Source organism: Dermacentor andersoni, chromosome 11, assembly GCF_023375885.2.
Source record: "Dermacentor andersoni chromosome 11, qqDerAnde1_hic_scaffold, whole genome shotgun sequence".
NCBI classification, from domain to species: Eukaryota; Metazoa; Arthropoda; class Arachnida; order Ixodida; family Ixodidae; genus Dermacentor; species Dermacentor andersoni.
Genome location: NC_092824.1, coordinates 853,154 through 879,872, shown reverse-complemented (window position 1 = coordinate 879,872; position 26,719 = coordinate 853,154). Strand labels below are relative to the sequence as shown.

General features: G+C 44.8%; 1 protein-coding gene across 3 annotated transcripts in view; it reads left to right on the top strand.

Annotated features, from left to right (window-relative positions):
* The window catches only part of LOC126517480 (uncharacterized), a 360,590-nt gene that overhangs the window by 275,644 nt on the left and 58,227 nt on the right, over positions 1 to 26,719 (top strand). For 2 of the 3 annotated variants that reach the window (XM_072285443.1, XM_050167206.3), the window contains one exon: positions 20,183 to 20,704. The exons of the other annotated variant lie outside the window; for it this stretch is intronic. Coding sequence is in view for 1 of the 2 variants with exons in the window: in XM_050167206.3 (XP_050023163.1) it covers positions 20,183 to 20,221 (39 nt within the window). In the remaining variant the exon portion in view is untranslated. Of the gene's footprint in view, positions 1 to 20,182; positions 20,705 to 26,719 lie in introns of those variants that run through there. 3 annotated transcript variants of the gene reach the window in all.

Here is a 26,719-nt window from a genome sequence, read left to right as displayed (position 1 = left end):
CCGTCTGTCAATCACGTGTCAACGCGCGCGTGTTAGCCGGCGTGTCAACGGCGTCTGACATGCCGGCTGTAAGAAAAAAAAGGAAGGAAAAGGAAGGAAAAGGAAAAAAAGAAAAAAATGCTTAGAGATCAAACTAAGTGTTGTTGTCTATAGCTTGAAATGTAGCATTACGAACAGATACTAAAGCTCCCTTTGAAACGTTTATGCCTATTGGTTGCAACGTCTTGAACTTATGGATAAGGTATGATTATCTGTATTTTCTTTCTCGTTCAGAACGGGAATTTGACGGTAGGATGCCGAGTTTAAGTTCATCAAAGTTATGACCTGTTTGGTTGGAATGCTCGGCGACAGCTTTGGGAAGCTCTTTAGCTGTATCCGAGCGATATCCGTTTAATCTGACGTTCATTGATTGTCCTGTTTCACCGATATATTGTTTCTTACAGAAGGAACATTCAAGCATATAAATCACATCCGAACTTGTACAAGTGAAGCTAGATTTGACTTCGTGTGTATAACTATTCGCGGTGCTTTTAATTTTAGTGTCACTTTCAAGGTGCCTGGAGCTTTGGACCTTGGGTGACAACATGCATTTAATACGGGAGAATGCTGTTGGCTGACTTATGCGTGCACTAACACGTCTTTAAAGTTCCTGTTGCGGCGTTAGGTAACCCTAAGTACATCCGGGAATGCTTTTCTCAGGCGCTCGTTACTTGGTAATATTGGGTGATATTTTCGTAGGATGTTATTTATGTTTGGGAGTGCATTAGAATATTTTGTTATAAAGGCCGGCGGTCTGTCAAATTCTGCTGTGGGCTGTTTCTTCGCCAATTCCGACTGTCTCTCCAATCTTGACGCGGCATCGTAAGCTCTATCGAGAACAACTTCGGGATCGTTTAAGTTAAGTAAGGGGATCGTTTAGCGTCGTTTTAAGGTCATTTAGGTGGTGGATATAAACGTGGTCGTCGCTGCAGATTCTTCTTATTCGTTTCGCTTGGCCGACAATAATTCCTTCCTTGCAGTGTCGCGCGTGATGACTGTTGTAATCTAAATATTGCTGGCTATCCGTAGGCTTCCGGTAAAGTGTCGTTCTCAGTTTTCCGTTTTCTATGTAGACCGCCATGTTCAGGAAGTTGATCTGACTGGGAGAGTGGTGAGCAGTAAAGTTAATACTTGGGTGAAATCAATTGAAATGGCTAATTAAGTCGGTTAACACGCTTGTGCCGTCTTCCCATATTATAGATATGTCGTCAATGTAACGAAGATAGGTGTGGGGTTTTAAAGGGTAGGATTTCAACAGGTCTGCTTCAAGCTGTCCTATAAAATGTTCGCATACGTCGGAGCGAATTGTGTACCCATGCTAGCGCTGAAAGTTTGCAGGTAGTCAATAGAATCGAATTCGAAATACTTGAGCGTGCGAACTAACCTAAGGAGCCACAGGTAAACTTCAGTAGCGTACACTTGGGGATTGATTCCGAGGGATCCAGAAACGGCTTCAATTCCTTCACTCATGGTTATGTTGGTGTAAAAGTCAGAAACATCTAAAGTGACTAGAATAGCGCGGTCGGAAAGGATTTGGTTTGCGTTCATGCCATCAATAATTCGAAGGAAGTGCGACGTGTCTTGAACGAAAGATGGGAGGGTGGTGGGGATGTTTGACAGGTGGTGATTTAAGAATTTAGATAGTGACTCGGTAGGTGTATTAGACACAATAGGCCGACCTGGGATTTCTGCTGTAAATATTTCTTCGACCGGAACTTTATGTATTTCAGGAAGAAAATAAAAGCGGCCTGCATTTTTGTTTTGGGCATCATGAAGCGATATTCAGATTGCGTGATTAGTTCCCTGGACAGGAGCTCCGCTATTGTGTTTTTCACAGTATTGCTGTAATCTGAAGTTGGGTTAAAGTCGAGTTTTCTGTAATGGGTGCGGTTGCTCAGTTGTTTAGATGCCTCATTCTTGTACTTTTCTATAGGCCAGAGTACGATACTGCCGCCTTTGGCTGCTGGTTGTATTACAATATCATTCCTTTTCGCAAGTTCTTTAAGGATGTTGTGTTGAGCGGGGGACAAATTTTTGCGTTTCCGTGCTGACTGTAGAATTTCCTTTGATATCAGCTTTATGTATAAAGCCAGGTCTGGGCTCTGTTCGGTTTCCGGTGTCCACGTGCTAGGTGGTGTAAGAGAGTCTCTATCTTGTTTTCCTACATCTGCTCTATCGAAAACCAACTCCTTGATGCGCATGCGTCTTGAAAACTCTTATATCTTTGTGGAGTTCGCATTCGTTTACTGCGTTGTTCGTCGGACAGAAAGTTAGACCACGTTTCAAGAGATCAACTTCCTCGCGGCTTAGACTCTGGCATATGTCTACTACATTGCTGCAGTGCTCTGGATGCTCGCCTGTAGCACTATCGGTGGAGCTACGTGCTACAAGGGTTACACTAGTTTCTTTGGGTGGATCTGCAGCTCTAATATCTTTGGGCTGGTAGTTATCTAGTAATTTTTCCTGCCTAGCTTGGAAGAATTATTCAAGTTCTCTTCTTTCCGGTTCAAATAAATTTATGCTGTCGAGTTGATCAGCAATTATCATAAGTTCTTCGTTGCAGTGTTCTTCGAGAATATCAATAAGAGAGAGCGATGCGTTTTATAGGACAGCATTCCACTTCAATAATAGCCTGGAGGGTAAAGAACCGAGGGTGCATCTAACCTTAATTCTGAGACCTTTTGGGATTTTCCTCGGTTTAATGCAGCTAGTATAAGTTTTTAGGTGAAATCTGTAATTTGTTTGTTTGGCGGCGAATTTGCGGGATTGGAGAAAAGGGCGAGATTTGTTGTTGCGTGTGCTATCCCTAGTGCGTGGTAGTCATTTCTGTTTGGTTCGGGCAGACCTCCGGGGCGAAAAATCTTCAGGTAATGTCTTTTTGCGCTTAATTTTCTCGTCGAGGCCTGCAACGTTGTCTGTCTGTGTATCTGTCTGCGTACCGGTCTGCTTATTAGTGTACGTAGCTGTTTGCGTGAAGGCTTCGCGGGTGATTATGGGCTTCCGTATGAGCGGGTGTTGTAAAAGTTGTGTTGGTTCACCGTCCACCGTCTATGTAGATGCTTCTTCGGTTCTAGCTTTGGCGCAACGTGCGTGCGTTCCTTCGTTTATTGCCTCTGCAAAATCATGTATAGCTTGAACTAGGTGGGTGTTGGTAGAAAATCCACGTCTAAAGACATGCTGTGCGTCAGTTAGAACGTTATTTTGGTCAAGGAAATCAGCTATGTTTACAAATAATATGTTCCATAATTTTGCATGCGGTTGAGGTTGACGTTAAATAACGAATGTCTAGCATGTCAATAATGGATTCATCCTGAGCGCGAGAGAAGTTAGGAAAGAACTGTACAGTGTCATTGCGATCAAAGCCTGCATTGGTCAAAGTCACTATTACAGCTTCGTGATCAGAGATCCCGGTGGTTACATTACATTCCACTCTGTCCTTAATTTAGAAAAAATAAATCCAGAATTGAACCTGATCCACTCTGACTTCTAGTAAAGTCTTTATCTACTTGTAGTAGGTCAAATGCAGTGGAAATATCAAGCATAGTTTCTTCAATGATATTAGAATGCGAATAAGTTCTCCAATCTGTGTTGGGCATATTAAAATCTCCCGTCAAAATTAACCTATCCTTCAGTTTCACATGGCGCTACAAATATTCTTTTAGATTTAATAGCAGCTCAACGGACGAGTTAGGTGGCCTGTAAACGGCTCCAAGGATGTAACGAATATTGTTTGTGTAAAATTTACAAAATGTGCCCTCTATACGCTGACTATATCAGGCATAGAAAGTTTAACGTTATATTTTTTGTAAAATATAACGTTATGCTAATGGAAACACTGTACGATTATCGACTGTGTAGAGCTTATAAACAAGCGTTAAACAGTGGATGGAGTTATCCTAAGCAACTGACCGTGTCAGAAAACAATAGCACTATATATGCAACACGCAACAAGGAACGCTGGAAAGTACCAACAGGAAGAACTAAATGTGGGCAACAGACGCTTCGTAATAAACTATATAGATTACATAGCGAAGCGATTCAACTGGAGAATGCTACCTTTATCCTACACCTACACTGCCTACACTAACAGTTATTTCAACTTAAAACTAGGCGAATTTCTTTGGTATTCTTTCTTTCATTCCTTTGATTTTTTTTTTTGCGAAATAATAGTTTTTGGTCTGCTGCCTTTTTTGGACATGAACAGTATGTTCGCTCTGTTCGTTCTTGATCTCCATCTAGCAGAAAAGTGTGTGCAAAATAATGTACACCCAGCCTTTTCTTTCTTGCCTTTTTTTCTGTTGCAACTCTATAGAAGATTGCATTTGCCTGTGTAGGAATATATGCTTATACTTCATGTATATCTGTAGGATTGTGTAAGTCTGTATTCTGCTGCACAACCTTGTTCTATTTTATGCGTATATTTGTGTAAAAATTTTCAAAAGTTATAAACTGATTGTGCTTGTTGTTGCTGTAATCGCCAATGCGGGAGCCTGCGGCTTTGTCAAGCTGTCGAAATTACAGCTTTTTCCGCTCGCGTCTTCGTATCATTACACTGTACGCATGCAAAAATAAACATCATTATCATTGTCATAGTGCAATGCCGGACCTACGCGCGGCGGAGGTGAAGAGGCGTTAAGCACTCCTCATACGTGGGCCGATCCCGAAGGTATACAATGCCGGGCCGACGCGCGGCGGAGGTGCAGTTCTCCATTAAGGGGGCCCCATACACAGCTTCGCTGGTCATCCTTCTTCACAGAGTAAAAGGGCACTGAGTTTTTTTCATGTTCAGTGCTTTGCACCAGAAATATGTTTGGGAAGCATAGGTAACAAATAATGTGACATCAAGAAAGCGACTCCCAAGCCCAGTCGTCTAGGCCCCCAAGGAGGAGGTTTGCGCCACTCCCATGGCAGCCATATCGTATGTGGCGCCCCAATGCGCCTAACATTTATTTATTTATTTATTTATTTATGAAAATGTCAGCTATAAAGCCGTTACAGGGTGGATGTAAAAAATGCAGCTCAACAACTGCGCACAGCCACAAGTACAGCATTAATACAAACCTAGTTCAATTAACTTGAGACCAACAACCTTGATAACACAATTGCCCAGCGGCCGTGTATATCCAGCCCGCAAATACAACCTACAATACCTACATCTTACCTACAGTAGTCACAACAGTACGACAGTTTTACAAACTAGTGAAAATCCAAACTTCCACGAACGGCATGGCAAGAAGACTAGAGAATGAACAGAATTTCTATTCGGATAAGTAATGGGAGAGACAGTGTTCGAAATTGAACAGGTTAACAGCTTGTAAGAGAACCTGAGGCAGGGCATTCCATTCTGCTATTGTTCTTGGAAAGAAAGAGTACTTAAATGAGCTAATTTGGGCCGTCATGGGTATAATCTGATCTTTGTGAGAAGTTAGCACAGCTCGCGAGGAACGCTGCTTCAAGTAAGAGCTTGTGTTTAGGTTGAAGTTATTATTGTGCAACAGATAAAGAAATGCTAGCCTTTCTTTGGTTTGAAAGTGAAGGCAAGTTTAGCTCACGGAGCATGTCACTCACCAAATCTGTAAATTTGAACCCTGGTGAAACGAACCTAGCCGCCCTTCTCTGAACTTTTTCAATGTTATCAACTTTGTTTGTAGATGCGAATCTCATACGACGCGCGCATATTCCAGTGTCGGACGTACCAATCCTAGATAGACAGTTAGTTTTGCTTTTCTGGAAGCAAGGTTCAGTTTTCTTCTGATAAATCACACCGTTTCGGCTTTAGAGGATATGTTATCGATATGTGTATGCCAGTGTAGATTATATTATATAGTGACACTTGAGTATTTGAAATGGTTGACTCGAGTTAAAAACTGCCCGTTCATTTCATAATCAAAAGAAAATACGTTTTTGGTTTCGTTTGTAGTTGTAATATATAATGTTTTTGCATGATTAATTTTCATTTTGTATACTGTTCACCATTGAACTCTGCATTGAATAATAGTGTTCCATGCAGAGTGTAGTGTGAATTGGTCTTCTTGTTTTGAGATAACCGAGTAAATTATACTATCATCCGGGAATAGGCGGACTGTAACATGGAGCGGTATGGAAAGTGCAACTTCATTGATGCAGCATAAACATAATATGGGACCTAGCACAGACCCCAGAGGGACACCAGTACCCCAAAGACGTCGGGTTTTAAGACATTTACCTCCACGAACTGAGTTATGTTGTTGAGGCATGTTTTATCCACAGCACAGTATTTCTGTTTACACCAAGGTCAAACAGCTTACTAACACGCTCTTCATGTGGAACATGGTCAAATGCTTTGGACATATCCAAGCAAACAGCATCCACCTGACCTCTGTGATTCATTGCCTTAGAAAAATCGTGCAGTGTTTCTACAAGTTGGGTAACGGTAGATGCCTGCCGTCTGCAACCGTGTTGATTTGGAATTAGCTTCTTGGCGTCCTCAAGGTGTTCGGATAAGCACTTTGCCAAGATAGGCTCAAGTATTTTGGAACAGGTGCAAGTGATATAAATAGGTCTATAGTTATCTGGAATGTGTTTGATTCCAGGTTTGTGTACTGGTACAATTCTAGCCTGTAACCAATCAGCTGGTAAGCAATGATGTTCTCAAGGAGCTTTAAATATGAGAAGTAACTTGAAAGAGCGTAGGCTAGGGCGTGTTGGTATTCCATAACTGAGGTCTTTTAGCGCACGAAAAGGGACGAAAGACAGTGGCAAGACGCGGACACAGTGCTAACTTCCAGCAGTTGTTTTATTACACGAAGCGGTACACATATATATAGGTAACAGACACCACCGTACGCATGCGCATATGTACTGATTTCTAATCAAATGAGACAGTAACGATACATGTGTAATGGAAAGTTAAGATATCAAAGATGAAAGAACGACCATGCATAGCCAAAAAAAAAAATTTTTGTAATTGCAAGATTAAAATGTATTCTCCATCAGGCCACCCTCTGTATCACGTTTAAAAAATCAAATTCTTTTCTTGAAAGATCGATTGAAGGCGCGCTAACACAAGCGCTCCCCAAACTAGCGATCTTCACTGCTTCAATAATCTCACGTGTTGTTTGCGCTGGGCTTCTTCCTATCACCGTGCACTGTTTATAAATGGGACTGCATCCATGCTTTCTGCAGTGAAAAGCCAGATGCCCCACTCCTCCAGTTCGCACATTATTTGAGTGTTCACGCAATCTGTCATTTACGCACCTTCCCGTTTGGCCGATGTATTTTTTGCCGCACGACAGGGGCAGTTCATACACGATATTGTTCTCACAATGAACGTAGCATTTCATGTGATTTGTCCGGCAACTGGGCTTCTCAAAACCACAGTAGCTGGCCTTGCACAAGTTGGACAGCTTGATTGGCGCTGAAAAGATGACGCTTCCATCTTACAACGCTTTCAAATACATCGACGCTTACAAATACATCGGCCAAACGGGAAGGTGCGTAAATGACAGGTTGCGTGAACACGCAAATAATCTGCGAACTGGAGGAGTGGGGCATCTGGATTTTCACTGCAGAAAGCATGGGTGCAGTCCCATTTATAAACAGTGAGCAGTGATAGGAACAAGCCCAGCGCAAACAACACGTGAGATTATTGAAGCAACGAAGATTGCTAGTTTGGGGAGCGCTTGTGTTAGCGCGCCTTCAATCGATCTTTCAAGAAAAGAATTCGATTTTTTAAACGTGACACAGACACAGAGGGTGGCCTGATGGAGATGACATTTTAATCTTGCAATTACAAAAAAAAATTTTTTTGGCTATGCATGGTCGTTCTTTCATCTTTGATATCATCTTAACTTACCATTACACATGTCTCGTTGCTGTCTCATTTGATTAGAAATCAGTACATATGCGCATGCGTACGGCGGTGTCTGTTACCTATATATATGTGTACCGCTTCGTGGAATAAAACTGTAGAGCCGTGGTAAAAGAGACGGACGCACGTCTTTTCGGTAACAAGGTCTAGTTTATTCTGTCAAAAAAGAGAATTGAGCGGGCGCGCGCAGCGCGCCGGAAGTGGCGAGGGCATTAGAGAGAGAGAGGAGAAAAGAGGGAAAAGGAGCATAGAGAAGTGCGGTGCGCGGACCTAGTGCGAAAGGAAAGCAGTAAACAAGGTAATAAGAAAAGGGAGCTCGCGCACGACGTTCGGCACAGTGAGTCGGATCATGTGTCCGCGTGCCTGGTGTCCAACACTCGCGAAGGTCCGCTTACGGGAGGCCCGCGGGACGCCCCGCAGAGTTGTTTATGGCTGCGGGGGTGGTGCGCGGCTCCATCGCCGCGCCGCTACAAAACAATTGTTGGAAGTTAGCGCTGTGTCCGCGTCTTGCCACTGTCTTCCGTCCCTTTTCGCGCGCTAAAAAATCTCAGTTATGAGAAGTAAATATTCAGAGACCCATTCAGCGTATCGCTTCAGAAACTCACTAGGAATAGAATCAGGGCTAGGCCACTTTTTTGTGTGTTTTTTGAGGGAAAATATGCCTTGTTCAGACAAAACATCAGGCATGTCAGATGGCAGTGCGCACCTTCCTGTACAGGATTTTGGAGGGGAAGAAGTAGGGGGACTGAACACAGAATTAAAATAAGCATTGCATCTGTTGGCGATTTCTGAGTGGTCAGCAATAAAACAACCATCTGTTTCAAAGAACCTCATTTTTTCATACAAGGGTGAAAGGCGACGCCGAAAACGCTGTGGGGAAGCTTTCATAAATTGCCTGAGCTTTTCTGAAGAGCACTCTTTTTTCGCTGCCACCAGCCTCTGTTTAACCATAAAAAAAAGGCGCGATATTTCTTTTGCATACTTTTCTAGCTTATGTTTTCTGCGTTTTGTTTGACGTTTGAGTTGGATAATCTCATAATTTATCCAGGCATTATGCTTGCTGACTATTTTGCTTTTTTGAGGAACAAACTTTTGCAGGCAATCGTTTACAATGTGTTTAAACTTAGCCCATAACGTGTTGACGTCATCCTCTACATCAAATAAATCCAAGGACGTTTCCAAATAGTTTAAGATTCCTACATCGTCAGCTTTTCACAAATTTCTAACGGAAATAGTTCGCCTTTTTTCATGTTTTGGTGGTCTGAGCTGCTTTAAAGAAACTAAGACGAGTTTATAATCAGAGAGCTCTTCTCTAACGGACGCGTCATATTCAGTGATTTTACTGCTAACAAAATCCGTCTAATATTGATTCTGTGGTTATTCCTATCTTTGTTACATGTTTAACTACTTATGCGAGATCATTATTGAAAGTAATGTCCAGCATTGCCTCACTGTGTTTAGCATCAATTGTGCCTACCTCAAGCGACTCCCAAAGGACGTTAGGCAGATTGAAATCGCCTGCAATGATTACCCCTGCATTGGCAGATACAGAAGTTAAAAGATAATCTTGAAGTGACTCAAGAAATATGACGGGCGTTGAGAGGCCTATAAACCGCTGCAATTAGACATGAAAGAACGCCAAGGCTTACTCTGCACCATGTGCTTTCTGTGTTAGGACAACCTTTCGCGGAAAGAAATTTTATTTCTTCTTTAGAAATGAGTGCGACACCTCCATCACGCTAATCATGATCCTTTCAAATCATTTTATACGTAGGTGGCATTATCTCACTGTCAGCAATGTAAGGACGCAACCGTGTTTCTGTAACTGCGATCACATCTGGCCGAAAAAGCATACTGATGTGTTCAAGTTCACCAGTTTTATTGATGGCACTGTGTGCATTGACGTTTATCAACTTAAAATTCCGCTCTTCCGTTCAACACTGCCACGTTGTTCGGCGATCAGTTGCGAGCGCCTGCTTCGCTTTGGCGCGGCAATGATTTTCTTCATACCAGACGGATGCCTGAATATGAATGTAAATTCTATCATGTTCGAGCCGAACATTCGTGCCTCCTTCCATTTCTTGGTTCGCACTAATTTGAGTCTCTTACGCTATTGTAAAGTTGGCTGAGGATAGTCATTTGATAACGAATAGTCGCTACCCTTTACTTTATTGCAGTCCCCAAATAAATTCTTTTCGTTGTAGTCAAGAAACCTTATAATGACTGGGCGCACCTTGCCCAGGCACTTCTGTCCAAGTATGTGTATCCGCTCCACAGTGTCAACGTTCGTGGATGGCATCCTGGAGCACTTTCTTATTGAGATCATCAGTTGTTCCGCTAATAGTTTCGAGTATTCCGAAAACAAATAGATTATTTTGGCGGCTCCGATCATCCAAATTGATTATTTTCATTTGCTGCGAGTGGATAGCTGCTCCCATTCCCTACGCTAATAAGTCCAATCGTTCTTCATTTCATTGCATATTTGTTAAAGTGTTCTCGGTTTCTTGCGTCTTTTCATTAACTTTTGCCAGTTGTTTCGAAAGAGAGCCCTGATTTTCTTTATCTTGCATAATATCTTTAGTGCTTTCTGCCCTTTCATAAGTTGACTAAACATTTCCTGGACAATTTCAGGCCCAGGATTTCGCTCAACATCCTCGGCAAGCATCGATAACAATGAACTGCACTCCAGCATTAATTCAGCACACACTGCCGGGCACGGCAACACAATAATGAACCTATCATCACTCCTAAAACTTTTACCATGCTTACCAACGTGCGAAAACAGGATAAAAAGTTAAGGCGGCTTCATTCTGGAGACCTCACCGTGCCCACGGTATGGCTCGATATCGACTGAGCTTAAGTAGTAGGTGCTGTCCGTAATCCTTGCTGCAGAAGCCGTCGTTGGAAACACATGGGCAAGGCGAAGCTTTCCACACAGACAGCCGCGAAAGATGATTGTCGTATCTGGTAGCGATTGAGCACGTACTTGGGGCGCGATCCCATGTTGAAGCATGGCAGAGGAAGGCCTGCGAAAACAGAATAAAAATTAGGGCGGCTTCATTCTGGATACCTCACCGTACCCACGGGATGGCTCGATGTCGGCTGAGCTTAAGTAGCACGTGCTGTCCGTAATCCTTGCTGCAGAAGCCGTCACTGGAAACACGTGGGCAAGTCCGTTCCAAGTGGCAGCTTTCTACACAGACAGCCGCGAAAGATTATTGTCGTATCTGGCAGCGATTGAGCAGGTACTTGCGGCGCGATATAAAGTTGAAGCATGGCAGAGGAAGACCTGCGAAAGTAGGATAAAAAGTTGAGGTGGCTTCATTCTGGAGTATGTGGAAAGATTGGTTGCGCTTTGTAGACGGTCACAAGAATACAGGACAGGCGTAAACCCGACATGACCGCTGATGCTTGGCATGATGAAGGGAGAATACTAAAGGAAGAGCCCGATGTAGAAGAAATGAAGTTTAGCAGCATGCATTGTTGGGCAAGTTGGTTCATTGTATTTGGAAAGATTGGTAGCGCTTTGTCAAGCATCATGCCAAGCATCAGCGGTCATGTCGGGTTTGCGCCTGTCCTGTCTTCTTACTTGTGACCGTCTACAAAGCGCAACCAATCTTTCCAAATACAATGAACCAACTTGCCCAGTAACGCATTCTCCCAAACTTCATTCTGGAGACCTCGCCGTGCCCACTAATAGGTTGGGAAACCCCTCAGTTCGGGTGAAAACTCAGCTTTCCAAGCACTGAAGTCCCATAATGAATGAGCACGTGGCCGGGAGCATGCTTGTACCTATTTGACTGGTAGGTACCAGGCCGCAGTTCTAGACTGCCTCCCGCACCGCAGCGGTGGCAACATGGTAGAGCGTCTGCCTCGTATGTGGGAGGTACATACGTCGAATTCCATTGCCGTCGATAATCCACCAGTATTTTTCCAATAGGTAGAGATCTACCCCAGCCCGGCGCTTGCTTGTTTATAGGGTTTCTTTACTTGAAATGGGGTTCTACGTTGTGCCGTTTTACTGAAAGGGAATCGCGCGATATTGCGTTGTATAATCGAGATTTTTAATGCGCTCTCTCTTTGGGGAGCTAGCCGGGACTGCGCTATTCTGTTGTAAAATCCGGTATGTCACATTTCGGGACCACATAGCCCGTAGTACCGCTGCAATAATAATAATAGTAGTTATTATTATTATTATGTTGGTAACTCTCGAAATTTCGAGAGTTACTAACCACCCATATTTGCAACTAATTATGCAATAACCTGTTCGTTTTAGTGTCTTTTCAGTTGCTGCCTTTTTTTGCTTTGTAGATGACCATTCCTTCGATGTTTGTATTATTGTTTTGCCTTCCCCTTATGTAATACCCCACATGGGGCCGTTAAGGGAATATTAAATGATTATTATTATTATTATTATTATTATTATTATTATTATTGTTGTTGTTGTTGTTGTTGTTGTTGTTGTTGTTGTTGTTATTTATGCACCGTAATAACATAACAATTAATTAACAAAATATACAAAACAACACAAACAGGCCGGTCTAAGTCTCAGTTGGCTTGTAGGACCGTGCGTAGGAAAATGATAGGCATGGTAAGAAAAAAAATGTACAAATTGAAGAGACATGTAGCATAACGAAATAAAGCAAATGACAAAGAAATTGAATAGAACAAGATAACATTTGGTTTATCTACTTAAAACAAAAGAGGTTGAAGAAGTAAATATTGTGTTGCGAAAATGTTCTGTAGGTTAATTTAAACACATCTGCTTTAATAATTCTTTCAGCGTGCTTTTCGATGACACGTTAAAAATTTTGTCTGGCAATTTGTTAAAGATGTCCGGCGCATATGCACAGCATCCGGCCCCACCATACTTTGTGGCTGAACGAGAAACTACGTAACTGCGTAATAATAATAATAATAATAATAATAATAATAATAATAATAATAATAATAATACGTTTATTTGTAGATTCAATACGACTTGTTTATGGCGCATTCATGTCTAATGCGTTACATGACCTAGTCCACCCTTTTTAGGTGAATGTGAAATTATCTCGGTCATTTCTTTATGACCTGTCTTTAACCAATGTAATGGCCTTTACTGGGATTAACGGCGCAGACAGACAAGCAAATAAACATGCAACGAGCTGGGTGCACACATACAGTTTGTCTGGGCGGTGGATTTGACAGTAGGAAATATGGAGGACACCATAAGAAACCTATGTCATGAGCTACAAAAACATGTCTCCCTTTATGGCAGGCAGTCTCTATAAGTTAACTACAGTGTTTATTGGAAACGAAGTGATGCCTTTGGATTTTACTTTATTCGGCACACCTACATCGCCTGCAAGGCAATATTGTAGAGGGGTTCAAATACAGGTGGTTACAATGGAAAAATATTCAGCAACATGTAAAAAATACATCAGTAAATACATTTCTTAATCCCTCAAATTTCCAAAAGCGGAAGACAAACTAACAAATTAAGTAACAAAGTAACTGAAGAAAGAAAACAGTAGCGTATGTGCAGAGATTAATACCAAAACATTCAAAGAATATGGCTCTCAATAGCATTTTCAATGCTAGACGCTGCCATCACTTCATTAGGGAGCTCATTCCAATCGTTAATCGTGTTAGGAAAAAATAATACTTAAACACATTGGTACGGCACTGATAAGCTCTAATTTTGTTACCCTGGTCTCTCCTAGGTGAAACATAATGCGGCTCCTTAATGAACATTGTTTTGTCAATACCAGTTTTAGTTTTGTATATATTGTTACGGTGAAGGGGAGGAAGAAGTTGGATTGGACGAGAGGAAGACGATGTCTGGCAGTTGCCTGAACGCCATTAACCTCAGTTGTAAATAAACATTATTTTACACTCGTGGGCCTGCTTTCTTCCTGCAACATTTTGGTGGAAGGTGCGGCGTACAATCACGGAACTTCGCAGCGGACGTCATCTACCTTCCGCCACAATGGCAAATCAACCGACACAAGCGACAACGCCTCAGCAGCCCGTGTCAACGGTCATCCTCACTCATCCGCGGGACCCAGGGACATTTTGTGGCACGGACAGCGCCGACGTCGAGGACTGGCTTACGATGTACGAGCGAGTGTGCGACAACAACAGGTGCGATCCAACAATGATCCTAGCAAACGTGATATTTTATCTAAGAGGAACTGCGAAGCAATGGTACGACACACACGAAGCTGACCTAACGAGCTGGGATGTCTGCAAAGAAAAAATGCGGGACCTGTTTGGCAGACCTGTCGGTCGTCAGCTGGCAGCAAAAAAAAAGAACTTGCGTGCCGCGCTCAGACGTCCACAGAATCCTATGGCATGTACATACAGGATGTGCTGGCCCTCTGTCGCAAGGCTGATGACAACATGACCGAGGCAGAAAAGATTGGTCACATACTGAAAGGTATTGCAGACGATGCATTCAATCTCCTGATGTGTAAGGATTGTGCCACTGTGGATGCAATTGTAAAGGAGTGCCGGCGCTTCGAACAAGCGAAGGGCCGCCGCGTCGCTCAAACTTTCGACCGATTGCCCAATACCGCCGCGACATCTTCTTGCGAAGACCCGCCGCGGTTCATTCAGCCCGCAGGACCGGAAGATATCACGCGCATCGTTCGCCGTGAGCTTGAGGCCATGGCTCCGGCTCCAGTTCGTCCCGACTGTCGGGAAAGCGTGCCCGCTATCTCCCTTATACAAGCGGTCGTTCGGGAGGAAATAGCAAGTTTGGGCATTCCATCTCTCCGCTCGGTCCACCATACAAACACCTACCAGATTTCTCCGGCCGCTCGCTCCCAGACGCGAAGCTTTCCGCCACCCCGTCGCAAACCAGCTGACTGGCGCACAGCGGATGATAAACCCATCTGCTTTAATTGTTCCGGTATTGGACGCATCGCCCGTCATTGCCGCAGCCACTGGCCGTCGCCTCCTCGGTGGTCGTCTCCGAGTCATTACCGCCAAGTACCAGACAATCGCACTTTCTCGCCCTATACGCCGACTAGGAACATCAACGCCAACAGTGCTCCACGGAAATCTAGCCGCTCCCCATCTCCGCAAGGTCGTAGGTACCGTTCGCCTCTCGTTCATCGCTCTTCGTCCCCTTCTGCAACCGGTCGGTTCGCTTCAGGAAACTAGGCGCTGCAGCTCCCGGAGGTGAAGCTGCAACTAGGACCCGGCCCACAAATCCTCTGTAGACCCTGCCTACATGCGGAAACCTACTGGACATTGAAGTTCATGGCGTTCCTGTTAGATCTCTCGTTGATACAGGAGCGCAGCTTTCAGTTATGAGCGCTGCTCTCCGTCGAAGAAGGTTCTAACACCCGTCGTACTGGGCACTGTGCGAGTCGCCGATGGGAGTACTTCACCTGTCCTTGGAATGTGCACAGCACGTGTGACCATTGGGGGCCATTATACCGTTGTTCTATTTATCGTCCTTGAACACTGTCCGCACGACCTAATTCTCGGCCTCGACTTCCTTTCGAAACACTCTGCCCAAATTGACTGCTCCGCAGGTGTTGTACAGTTGGATCTGCCGCTTCCTGCCGACACAACAACTTGTGCTTCACACCGCTTATGTTCTGCTGAGTTTGCAAGGCTGTCCTCCCGTACCTGATAGCGAGTACGTCGTGTCGCCGCTTACTGATGTGGTTTTGTCGCGCAATATTGCCCTGCCGAGCACCTTAGTCCGGATCCGCGAAAACTGCACTCGCATGCCCATCCTCAATTTTGGATTTTCGTCGCATGTGCTGCCACACAGTATCGCCATAGCGCATATCACTCCTTTGGAAGAATTTGAGGTTTCTTCTTTGACCTCTGAATCCTTCCTCAGTACCAACGGACCATTGTCACCCACTCCTGCGTACTCGACGCCGACGGACAATGTTTCTAAGATGATCGCCCCTGACCTTCCTTCCGAGCAAACAGCAGCTCTTCGTCAACTCCTGTCATCTTATCGGGGCATCTTTGATTTGGACGACCGTCCACTTGGCCAGACATCTGTTGTTACGCATCGCATCAACACCGGTGACGCCAGCCCCATTCATAGGCGGCCATATCGTGTCTCCGCAACAGAAAGGGCCATCATACAAAAAGAGTTAGACAGGATGATGGACATCATTGAACCTTCAAGTAGCCCGTGGGCATCACCATTTGTCTTAGTAAAGAAGAAAGACAACTCGTGGCGCTTCTGCGTTGACTACCGTCACCTCAACAGGGTAACAATGAAGGATGTTTATCCCCTGCCTCGCATTGATGACGCTCTTGACTGCCTTCACGGATCCCAATACTTTCCATCAATTGACCTCCGCTCCGGTTATTGGCAGATTAGCGTCGATGGGATGGACCGCGAGAAAACCGCCTTCGTCACACCGGACGGTCTGTACCAATTTAAAGTCATGCCCTTTGGTTTATGCAATGCGCCAGCTACATTCGAGCGCATGATGGACTCTCTCTTGCGCGGCTTGAAGTGGTCTACATGCCTCTGTTACCTCGACGATGTGATTGTGCTTTCGCCGAACTTTGAGAGCCATCTGCGGCGCCTCACAACCATACTCTCCGTGTTTCGCAGGGCTGGCCTTCAGCTAAACTCCTCCAAGTGCCATTTCGGTCGCCGTGAAATTAACATGCTCGGCCATCTCGTAAACGCCGCCGGAATCCAACCTGATCCACAGAAAGTTCACGCTGTGCGAAATTTTCCTGTACCTTGTTCCACAAACGATTTCCGTAGTTTCCTGCATTTATGCTCTTATTTCCGGTGATTTTTGAAAAATTTTGCCGACATAGCTCACCTTCTCACTGGCCTTCTTAAGAAAGACCTCTCTTTCTCTAGGGGACCACTGCAGGTCAGACCACTTCGGCAGACCACTTCGAACACTTATTGAGCGGCTTACAACTTCCCCAATTCTGTCGCACTTTGACCCTTCTGCGCCAACTGAAGTACGAACTGACGCGAGTGGTCATGGCATCGGCGCTGTCCTCACTCAGCGTCAACAGGGCCAAGACCGTGTCATTGCTTACGCTAGCCGCCTTCTTTCCACGCCCGAGCGAAATTACTCCATTACTGAGAGAGAATGTCTCGCGCTCGTATGGGCGGTCGCGAAATTTCGGTCGTACCTTTACGGTTGGAGCTTCTGCGTCGTAACCGATCATCACGCCCTCTGCTGGCTCTCCTCTTTGAAGGACCCAACTGGACGACTTGCACGTTGGGCCTTGCGTCTACAAGAATATACATTTTCTATTATGTATAAATCAGGACGCCTGCATAAAGACGCTGGCTGCCTGTCCCGCAATCCCGTGGATCAACCGGACGATACCGATGCAGACTCGGACATCAGTGTTCTATCCCTCTCCGGCTTCCTCCATATTGGCGACGAGCAGCGCACAGATCCTGTTCTTCGAACACTTATGGAACGCCTAAGCTCCTCGCCCAATGACCCATCCCTCCGGATGTTCACCTTGCGCGATGGAACTTTATAGCGTCGTAGCGTTCGTCCTGACGGCCCGGAGCTCCTCCTAGTCGTTCCCAAGCACCTTCGACTAGCCGTGCTCCAGCAACTTCACGACGCTCCTACAGCTAGACATTTGGGCATCACTAGTACATACGAACGCCTGCGGCGCCGCTTCTTCTGGCCCGACATTTATCGCTCTGTGCGCCGGTCACTTCTTGCGACCTGCGTCAGCGCCGGAAGACGCCTGCTACGCCTCCCGACTGCTTCAACCAATCGATATCCCCACAGAGCCTTTCTTTCGGGTGGGCCTAGACCTCCTGGGCCCCTTTCCAATTTCTATCAAAGGCAACAAATGGATTGCTGTAGCAACCGATTATGCCACGAGATATGCCATCGCGCGAGCGCTACCAACCAGCTGCGCTACAGATGTCGCAGACTTCTTACTATACGACGTCATCCTGCACCACGGCGCCCCTCGCCAGTTGCTGACGGATCGCGGCCGCTACTTTTTATCGAAGGTCGTCGATGACCTGCTCCGCTCCTGCGCAACAGAACACCGAATTGCTACCGCGTATACCATCCTCAAACGAACGGCCTCACCGAGCGACTCAATCGCACGCTAACTGAAATGCTGGCCATGTACGTTTCCGACGATTACCGTGACTGGGACGTCGCTTTACCATACATCACTTTCGCATACAACTCGTCCCGCCACGACACTGCCGGATTTTCGCCATTTTACCTGTTGTATAGCCGCGACCCCACCTTGCCCTTGACACGTTACTACCTTCCGCAGTACAATCACCCAGCACTGGTTACGCTCGCGATGCTATTGACTTAGCCGCCCAGGCCCGAGAAGTCGCCCGTCATCGCCTCACAGTCTCGCAAGCTTCTCAAAAGCGACGCTACGACCTTCGGCACCGAGACTCCCATTTTTCACCTGGTTCCCTTGTCCTTCTCTGGACGCCTTCACGTCGCGTCGGCTTGTCGGAAAAACTACTTTGCCGTTATTCTGGTCCGTGTCAGATCTTACGCCAACTGTCCGACGTGACATACGAGATCGCCCCAGTCGGTCAGCCTTCAGTGCCTCCCAACGTCACCAGCGATGTTGTTCACGTCACCAGGCTGAAGCCCTATGTCCGCCCATTAAGTGATGCTCTATAACTTGCACTGGGACGGAGCTACCCCCGCCGGGAGGGTGATGTTACGGTGAAGGGAAGGAAGAAGTTGGATTGGACGAGAGGAAGACGAAGTCTGGCAGTTGCCTGAACGCCATTAACCTCAGTTGTAAATATACATTATTTTACACTCGTGGGTCTGCTTTCTTCCTGCAACAATATTGTAAAGGAATTTCAATCTCAGGATTTTCCTGCGTGAAGAGAGAGTTTTCCAACCCAACCTAAGTTTCAAGTTCCAAGTTTCTATTTACCATTCCTATTAATTTGTATACCATGTTTTGCGATGTTTTTGCCACGTTGTTGCATTCGTTCCTTATTTTTCCTTGTTCTCTTTATTAATTATTGACTTCCACGCATTTAGCTTTGACGTTTTTTCGGAAGTTCTTGCTTCTTTGTACTTATATTTTTGTTCTATAATCAACAATTATGTAATTTGCCTCTGTATTTACCTTGCCCCTTCCCTCTGCAATGTACAACCGTACCTTGTATAATAAATAAATAAATAAATAAATAAATAAATAAATAAATAAATAAACCCTTCCCGTATTCCGGATCCTCTGATAGTAAAATAATAATTTCCTGTTACGAAGCGTGCTGCTTGCTTCTGGACGCGTTCTATTTGATCTATGCGGTGTTTAGGGTACGGATCCCAGGTAACGCATGCATATTTCAAAATAGGCCTGACGTTTGTTATATACAAGGTTGCCTTCAGGAATGAAAGAGAATGCTTAAAATTTCGTCGCAAAAAGTGATGAAGACGGTAAGCTTTCGCGCTAATTGTGTTAACATGATTAGTCCAGTCAAGCGTTTCAGGAAACGTAAGTGCGAGGTATTTAACATGTTCAGTGGTACCGAGTGCAATATAATTTACGCAATAGGAACTGGGTAATTTTTTTCTATTAACACCAGGCAGACAGTGAAGGTGTAGTAGCCCCACTTTTTTACGACTGCTTCTGATCATAGCCTTGTTGACAATACACAGCACAAAGAGCACTGATAGACCATCAAAGCTGAGTAGGTTTGAATTAATAATTTCTTGCAGCCCATATTTTACCAAACTGAGGCATTGGCGAAAATTCACTTTTTTTCCGCTGCTGCTATGTTCCATAGGAGAAGTAGCTCTCAAATATGGCAGGGTACTCGCGCAACATGTTCACTAGCGCACACCACAACTCTATTGTCAATTCCTTTACTGACTAGGAAGAAAAGACACCTTGTTTATCGCATAAAGCACGTAATCAGATACCTCTGTCATATAATCGGGCAAGTACTGCACTGCATCACCGTACATGCTGTAGCATTTAGCTACAAGCTTTCTATAGCATGATTTCACTGCTAACTTTTCCGTTTTGGCATTGAAGAGACGACTGACCCCCATATTCTCATCCTTCATTCCACCAAGTTGAGCACAGCGCCACCCCTCGACTACACTTCTCAGGAATTGCTGTAGATGATCATGAAGCGTGTTGAGGAGTGGTGCTGCTATCTACTTTCTCGAGTCCAGGAAAAGTGTTTTGGTTGGAGGAACGTTCTACAATGCGGATGTGGAAGTGCGTAGACTGAATGTGTAGCCTCCAAGAAAAAAGAAAGGACAGCATTTGGAATAAATTCGTCAGTAGTGTACCAGTCACCAAGCGCAACTTGTCTCAATGCAGGACCACCGAGAGGTCCTGGAGCAGTTGGAGTACCTCTGATACCGGCCTGTGCAGCGCATGCTCTGGGTGTGCCCACATCTGTCCATGCTGAGTGCATCATGACACAAGAAGATACTCGTATTGAGAGTTTCCAGTGTCGAAGGTGTAGCCGTGTTTCTATGTGACAACTTCGCAGGTGTATGCTTCAGAAAGAAACAGATTCTTCAAAATTACAGATTTTTAAATTTGTTACCTTGACACCATGCGTAAAATATGCCCGGCTCTTTGCCAATCCCAGTGAGTGGGTATGCGCTAGACACATCATCATCATGTTTCTTTAGGAAACGGACCGTGCACACGAAGACAGTGCTCAAAGTCAGGATGCTGTGCCTAATCTATGCATCATAGTATAACCCCCCCTCCTCTTAGCGCCCATGCACTGCGATTGGTCACCGCATGGGCACTGCCATGGTATAACAATATTAGTAGACAACATGATTGTTTGGTGAGGTGGAACAATAAAGGTTCATCGTATTTAACAAACTTCTGTTTGTCACGGCTTGCACATTGGTTGAGTTCTCAGTACGTGTGAACAGAAAGCACAGGCGACACGATGCGATTGAGACGAGATATGCGATCAAACTTAATCCAGAGCCTCACTGAATATGGTAATGCCAACTTTTTAAAGTTCCTGCAAACGCACCCTCTAAATTGTACAAGTAGCCATTGAATCATTCTCACAAATGTAAGGAACGAGCTACACACTATTTGCATGTACGTGCTACGTGCAACCGCTTATTTTTGCATTATACAGTAGAAACTCTTTGTTACGTTCCCGTTTCGTACAATTTTCCGGCGCCAAAGTTAGTGTCGAGAACTGAAAAAAATGGATTGTAGTGAAAAGGAACGCCTGGCGCCGCAGACACATCGCCAGTTCTCCGGGCAGGCACGAGCTAGAGATTACCTGGGCTGCTCTGGTTGAAACCGCTGCCAACGCTGCCTGCTGCTCTCATGTTCTGACCTTCAATTGTTTAGATTTCGGTAGAGGCTGCTGCGGTTTTCGACCACCATGGAATTATGCAGTTGGACTCTGCCATCCGTCATACTTGACGACACCAGCCAGACATAAGCACAGGTTTCGCCAGCCATCTTATGTGTCCCGGCGCCCAGCGTCAGTGAGATCCTCATACCTTTAGCGGCATTGATGAGAAAGACGATGAAGATTGGCCGGAAGGTGATCGTGTGCGTCTTATTTTTGACAGGCTGTGCCTAAATAATGTCACTTACATTTGGGACACAACTTCTAATTGCGCGGTGTGTGTACCACGCACCGACACACGCTCAGCAATGACCCCACCTACGTGACGTGCCCCTTCTAAGCGTCAAGCACATGTAACCACCCCATCTCGTTCAGACGAAAAGGTCTCTTTCTTCTACACTAATATCAGAAGTGTTCTTTCTAAAAGTATTGAACTATCGTCAATTATCGACTCAAGTTCGCCTTCCATCATCGCACTAACAGAAACGTGGCTGAACGATACTGTTTCCGATAATAATATTTTTGTCAGTCAAGTAGATTTTAACTTTTTTCGATGCGATAGAAAGGATCGAAGAGGTGGGGGTGTGGTTATTGGAATTTCTAAAGATTTCTTTGCTATACCTATCTTTGTTAACTCATTTCTTGAAAGTGTATTTGTGTCCCTGAAGCTTGGTTCCACTGACCTCATTGTTGGTGTTTTTTATCGCCCCCCGGACATGAATGCGACCTTCGAAGGTGAATTTCATCGCGTTGTTGTTGAAATATGCGGGAGGTTTCCAAATGCGGTTCTTATAATCTTCGGAGACTTCAACTATCCCAATATTCAATGGTCCATACTATCTGTTTCAGCCAACGATACTCAGGCACAGGAATTTCTTGATTCTTGCCTTGATTTTTCGTTGTGCCAGCTTATCGAAAAACCTACATGTTGCTCGAGCACATGCACAAACATTCTTGACCTAATTTTCACTTCTCGACCTGACCTGTTTACTGACATAGCCCATCTCGATGGTCTTTCTGATCATGACATAATTACTGGAAGCTTAACTTGTTCACTTAACAAAAAGAGAGTTGCTGGAAAATGTATAAGGTGCTATAAGCGAGCCAATTTTGATGCAATATGTATCGAATTATCCCATTTCACGGACCACTTTTTAGACGCCCACTTGTCACGTTCCATTGAAGATAACTGGAACCTTTTTAAACATACTCTCTCAAACTTCATTGACAAATACATTCCAGTTATGACCATCAAAACAAGCAACATTTCTCCATTGTTCAATCAGCAATTACGTCGACTTAATAATAAAAAGAAACGACTTTTCAGAATGGCAGACAAAAACAGATTATCGGCTTCGTGGTGTCGCTATTAAAAAGTGTGACAAGGAATATCAACAGCTTTTAAAAACTACTCGTCGTCGCTTTTTCAGTCGTGATTTGCCATCTTTGCTAATAAATAACCCTCGGCGCTTTTGGCGCACAATAAATCCCAGCAACCACCCCGATGTAACTCTTGCTAATACCAATGGTTCTCCTGTTACTGAATCCGAATGTGCTAAATTATGAAATGATTCATTCTCAAGTTTTTACTCTTGAGGATATTACTACATGCCCTAGCATTGATGTTGTTTCCGGTATTAATATGACTGAAATAATAATTGACGAAAATGGTATTCTATCTCTACTTGGAAAATTAAAAACGTCATCTGCATCTGATCATAATGGCTTCAACAACAAAATACTTAAACATATTTCTTCTGGTATCTGTCGTTGCTTGGCAGCCATCTTCTCTCTATCAATATCGTCAGGCACAATTTCTCAGGACTGGCTAATAGCAAAAGTAGTGCCCATATTTAAATCAGGGGATCGCTCGTCCCCACTTAACTACAGACCTATATCTTTAACTAGTACCATCTGTAAACTCTTGGAACACATTATACACTCACAAGTAATTACATATTTAGAGGAACACAATATCATCTTCAAATACCAGCACGGTTTTCGCAAAGGCTTCTCATGCGAAACACAACTTGCAGGATTTACTCAGGACTTACACTCATCATTGGACGCCGGCATCCAAATTGACGCCATATTCCTTGACTTCTCAAAAGCGTTCGATCGAGTTCCTCACCACCGGCTCTTACTAAAACTTAGACAACTTAATATTTACCCACTTGTTCTGGCATGGGTGCAAGCCTTCCTCTCTAATAGACAACAGTTCACGTCGGTCAATAACTTTGACTCTCCTTTCGTCCCAGTCTCATCCGGTGTTCCTCAAGGAAGTGTGCTCGGTCCATTGCTTTTCCTAATTTATATAAACGACTTACCCTCGTCCCTCAAATCTAGAGTTAGGCTATTCGCTGGTGATTGTGTTATTTACCGCAACATCTCTTCTGAAGCTGACCGCCAATCTCTACAATCTGACCTTGACTCCTTAACTTCGTGGTGCACAACTTGGCTAATGACACTAAATCCTTCAAAAACTAAGCTGTCTTTCACTAAAAAAGCTTCTCGAATTCCAACGTCTTACTTGCTAAATAATACTTCAGTAGAACTTACGACCGCGTACAAATATCTTGGAGTTAACTTTCAGTCTGACCTGTCCTGGAATTACCATATTAACGTCACCCTTGCTTCAGCAAACCGCTCACTTGGGTTTCTTAAACGTAACTTGAAACACACCCCATCGCACTTACGTAAACAAGCTTATATCACTTTAATCCGTCCTAAAATAGAATATGCCTCAGCCATTTGGGATCCCGATCAAGTCTACAATATTAAAAACATCGAAGCCCTGCAGAACCGTGTTGTGCGTTTTATTTTTTCAGATTACTCACGTCACACCAGCGTCACTTCATTGAACACTCGTGCTGAACTGCATGTGTTATCATGTCGCCGCAAAATCGCTCGCTTATTACTTCTTCATAAGCTCTATCATCATGCATCACTTCGCGAGGACTTCTTTAGGCCACCCCCTGCCATCTTTCCCCGCCGTGATCACCCTTTTAATATCGAACGCTTCACGTGTCGCACACTAATTATGCCAAATCATTCATACCACGCACCATAACCGAGTGGAATAGCTTGCCATCACACACCGCAACCGTCACCGACATAAATGAATTCTAGAAACTTCTAATCCTTAATGAAAGTGCGTAAACCTTTCTTGTGTCATGTCCCCCCCCCCCCCATTTTTTTCTCACTACGAATGATGTTAAAAAATGTTCCTGTCCTCTATGTAACATGCATATCTTTATGGTTATTGTTCCTATTTTTATTGCGGTGTTTTGCCTTTTTCTTTTTAGTTTACGTGTTTCGTTTACTGATCTGTTATACATTAATGGTCCGAGTGCTTTCTATGACCCAGATTACCCTCCATTTTTCGTGTTTGTGATATGTATTCTCTTTTTGTACACTTCTAATTATCATTACTACCACAATAATTTTATTGGTCTTGTATTCTTATCTTTTGTGATTATTGTTCATGAGTTCCCAATTTTTGTTTTCAACTTATTACTCATTTATTACATCTATATGCGTTACTGCACTTCCACCCCTATGTAATACCCTACTGCGAGGCCTTTAGGGGTATTCTGAATAAATAAATAAATAAATAAAATAGCGAGCGCCACCGATAAATGGGACGGTCCCCTGAAGCTCAACAACGCGCTCTTTTCTTTAAGGCGTGTCGCCAAGCTGTGGTTTAAAAACCACGAAGCCAATCTCCTGACATGAGCTAGCTTCAAAAGCAGTATCACAGAACTTTTAGGCCGCACTGGCCTGCGCAAGCTCCGCGCTGCACAACGCTTGCAAAGACTGTCTCAGCAGACCGGTGTAACGTTCACCAGCTACATAGAGGACGTCGTCGACCTCTGCCGGCGTGTCAACTGAACGATGGCGGAGGCGGACAATGTTCGTCACATCATGAAGGGCTTTTCCGACAATGCCTTTCATTTGCTGCTATCGAAAAACCTTGGCACTGTTTCTCAGGTCACTGAGATTTGCCACGTTTGCCAGAGACCGCAGCGCCGAGTATTCTTCACTACGGGGCCGATACAGTTACGCTTCTTTTTTACTGGTTAGTAAGTGCCCGGAAAACACGATCTTTAGGTATCAAGACCGCGATCGGAGATCTTTGTTCGATACGCGTCCAGCTCGGTTGCTGCAACGTCACAAATAGGTAGTATGCAAAATTTGTGAGAACGGGGCGGAGAGAGCGGCCAGTCAGCAAGCGGTGACTTCCCCGGATGTTTACTTCCCTTGTTTGTCGTCTGCTTGCAGACAGTATACTAAAAAACGAAATGGTTCTCTTCTCCCAATGACTGAAATCTTTATCTAAAAAATGTATTTTTTCTTCTCACCCTTAAACACCTTTCGAAATAGTAATACTTGTGACTACTACAACCAATAACTATTAGTTTCTCAGCGTCGCCCCTAGGTGGTGTCGTGCACCGCGAGGAAAAAAACACAAACGACGAGAACAGTGGTGCACTTTTGAAGAGGCAACAGCAATGTTGTAGTGGCTCGCTGGCACGCGATGATGGGGTCGAGTTTGCCGCACAACTAATGCACTATTTATTTCAAGAAACGAAAGCGACGCTTCTGCCATTTCTTCAAACGCATTTCGCACCTCCACTGCTCTCTTTCCTCCTCAAGCAACGCCTATGCGACAACCGAAGTCCCCATCGCAGGTGACGTTTTCTCGAATTAAACTATGGATTGGATACGAGCGTGCCATTCCGCGACCGAAGCCACCGTTTGGACCCAATCTAATCACCAGACGCGCCTTGCGAAGCCATTCTCGTACGAGCGTAAGATCGCTCCGAACTTTCGATCTCCCGTTGCTTTCGGCGCCAAGCAGACGACGTCCTCGGTTGCAAGATTATTAGGAGCGTGTCGTCATTTTTACATCACCGAAAACGTGGCCGCGCCCCCCGGCTGGCGATGTCGGCGCGGAGTAGGCCAATCGCGCGCTCCGGTAACCAAACGAACGCGCCGAACAACGATCTCCGATCGCATCCCAGCGTTCGGTATATTACCAAACTGCGATCATTTTCCAGCCGCTAGATCCCACGTGAACAAGAAAAGGCGCAAAGCACCCGCGATTGGGAGTAGTAGGCGACCGCAACGGAAGCGTCTCCGAAGTACTCACCCACTACGCACTCTCTTACCTGTTTCGGCACCAGCAAATCTCGCAGGTCGTCGCACGTCGCCACTCACAGCCATTGTCACCAAACCTACTGTGATAAGCATCTTCACCTATCTGTTTAGGAGCGTGTGTGGCGTGTAGTGGACAGTTTTAATAGGCGATAACCTAAATGCGCCGCTGTTGCCTCCGCACGAGGTGCGCGTCATCGTGCGCACGATGGCTTCACATTCAGGAGTTGCCCATCCGCTCGATTTCGTTTCGGTTTCGTCGCTGTCTTAAAACGACTAAGTGTGTCGCGGACCTCTCGGGCTCCACTAGCTCGAAGCGCGTTTTCGTCTCGTGTCGCAGCGATTCACGCCAAGTGGGAACG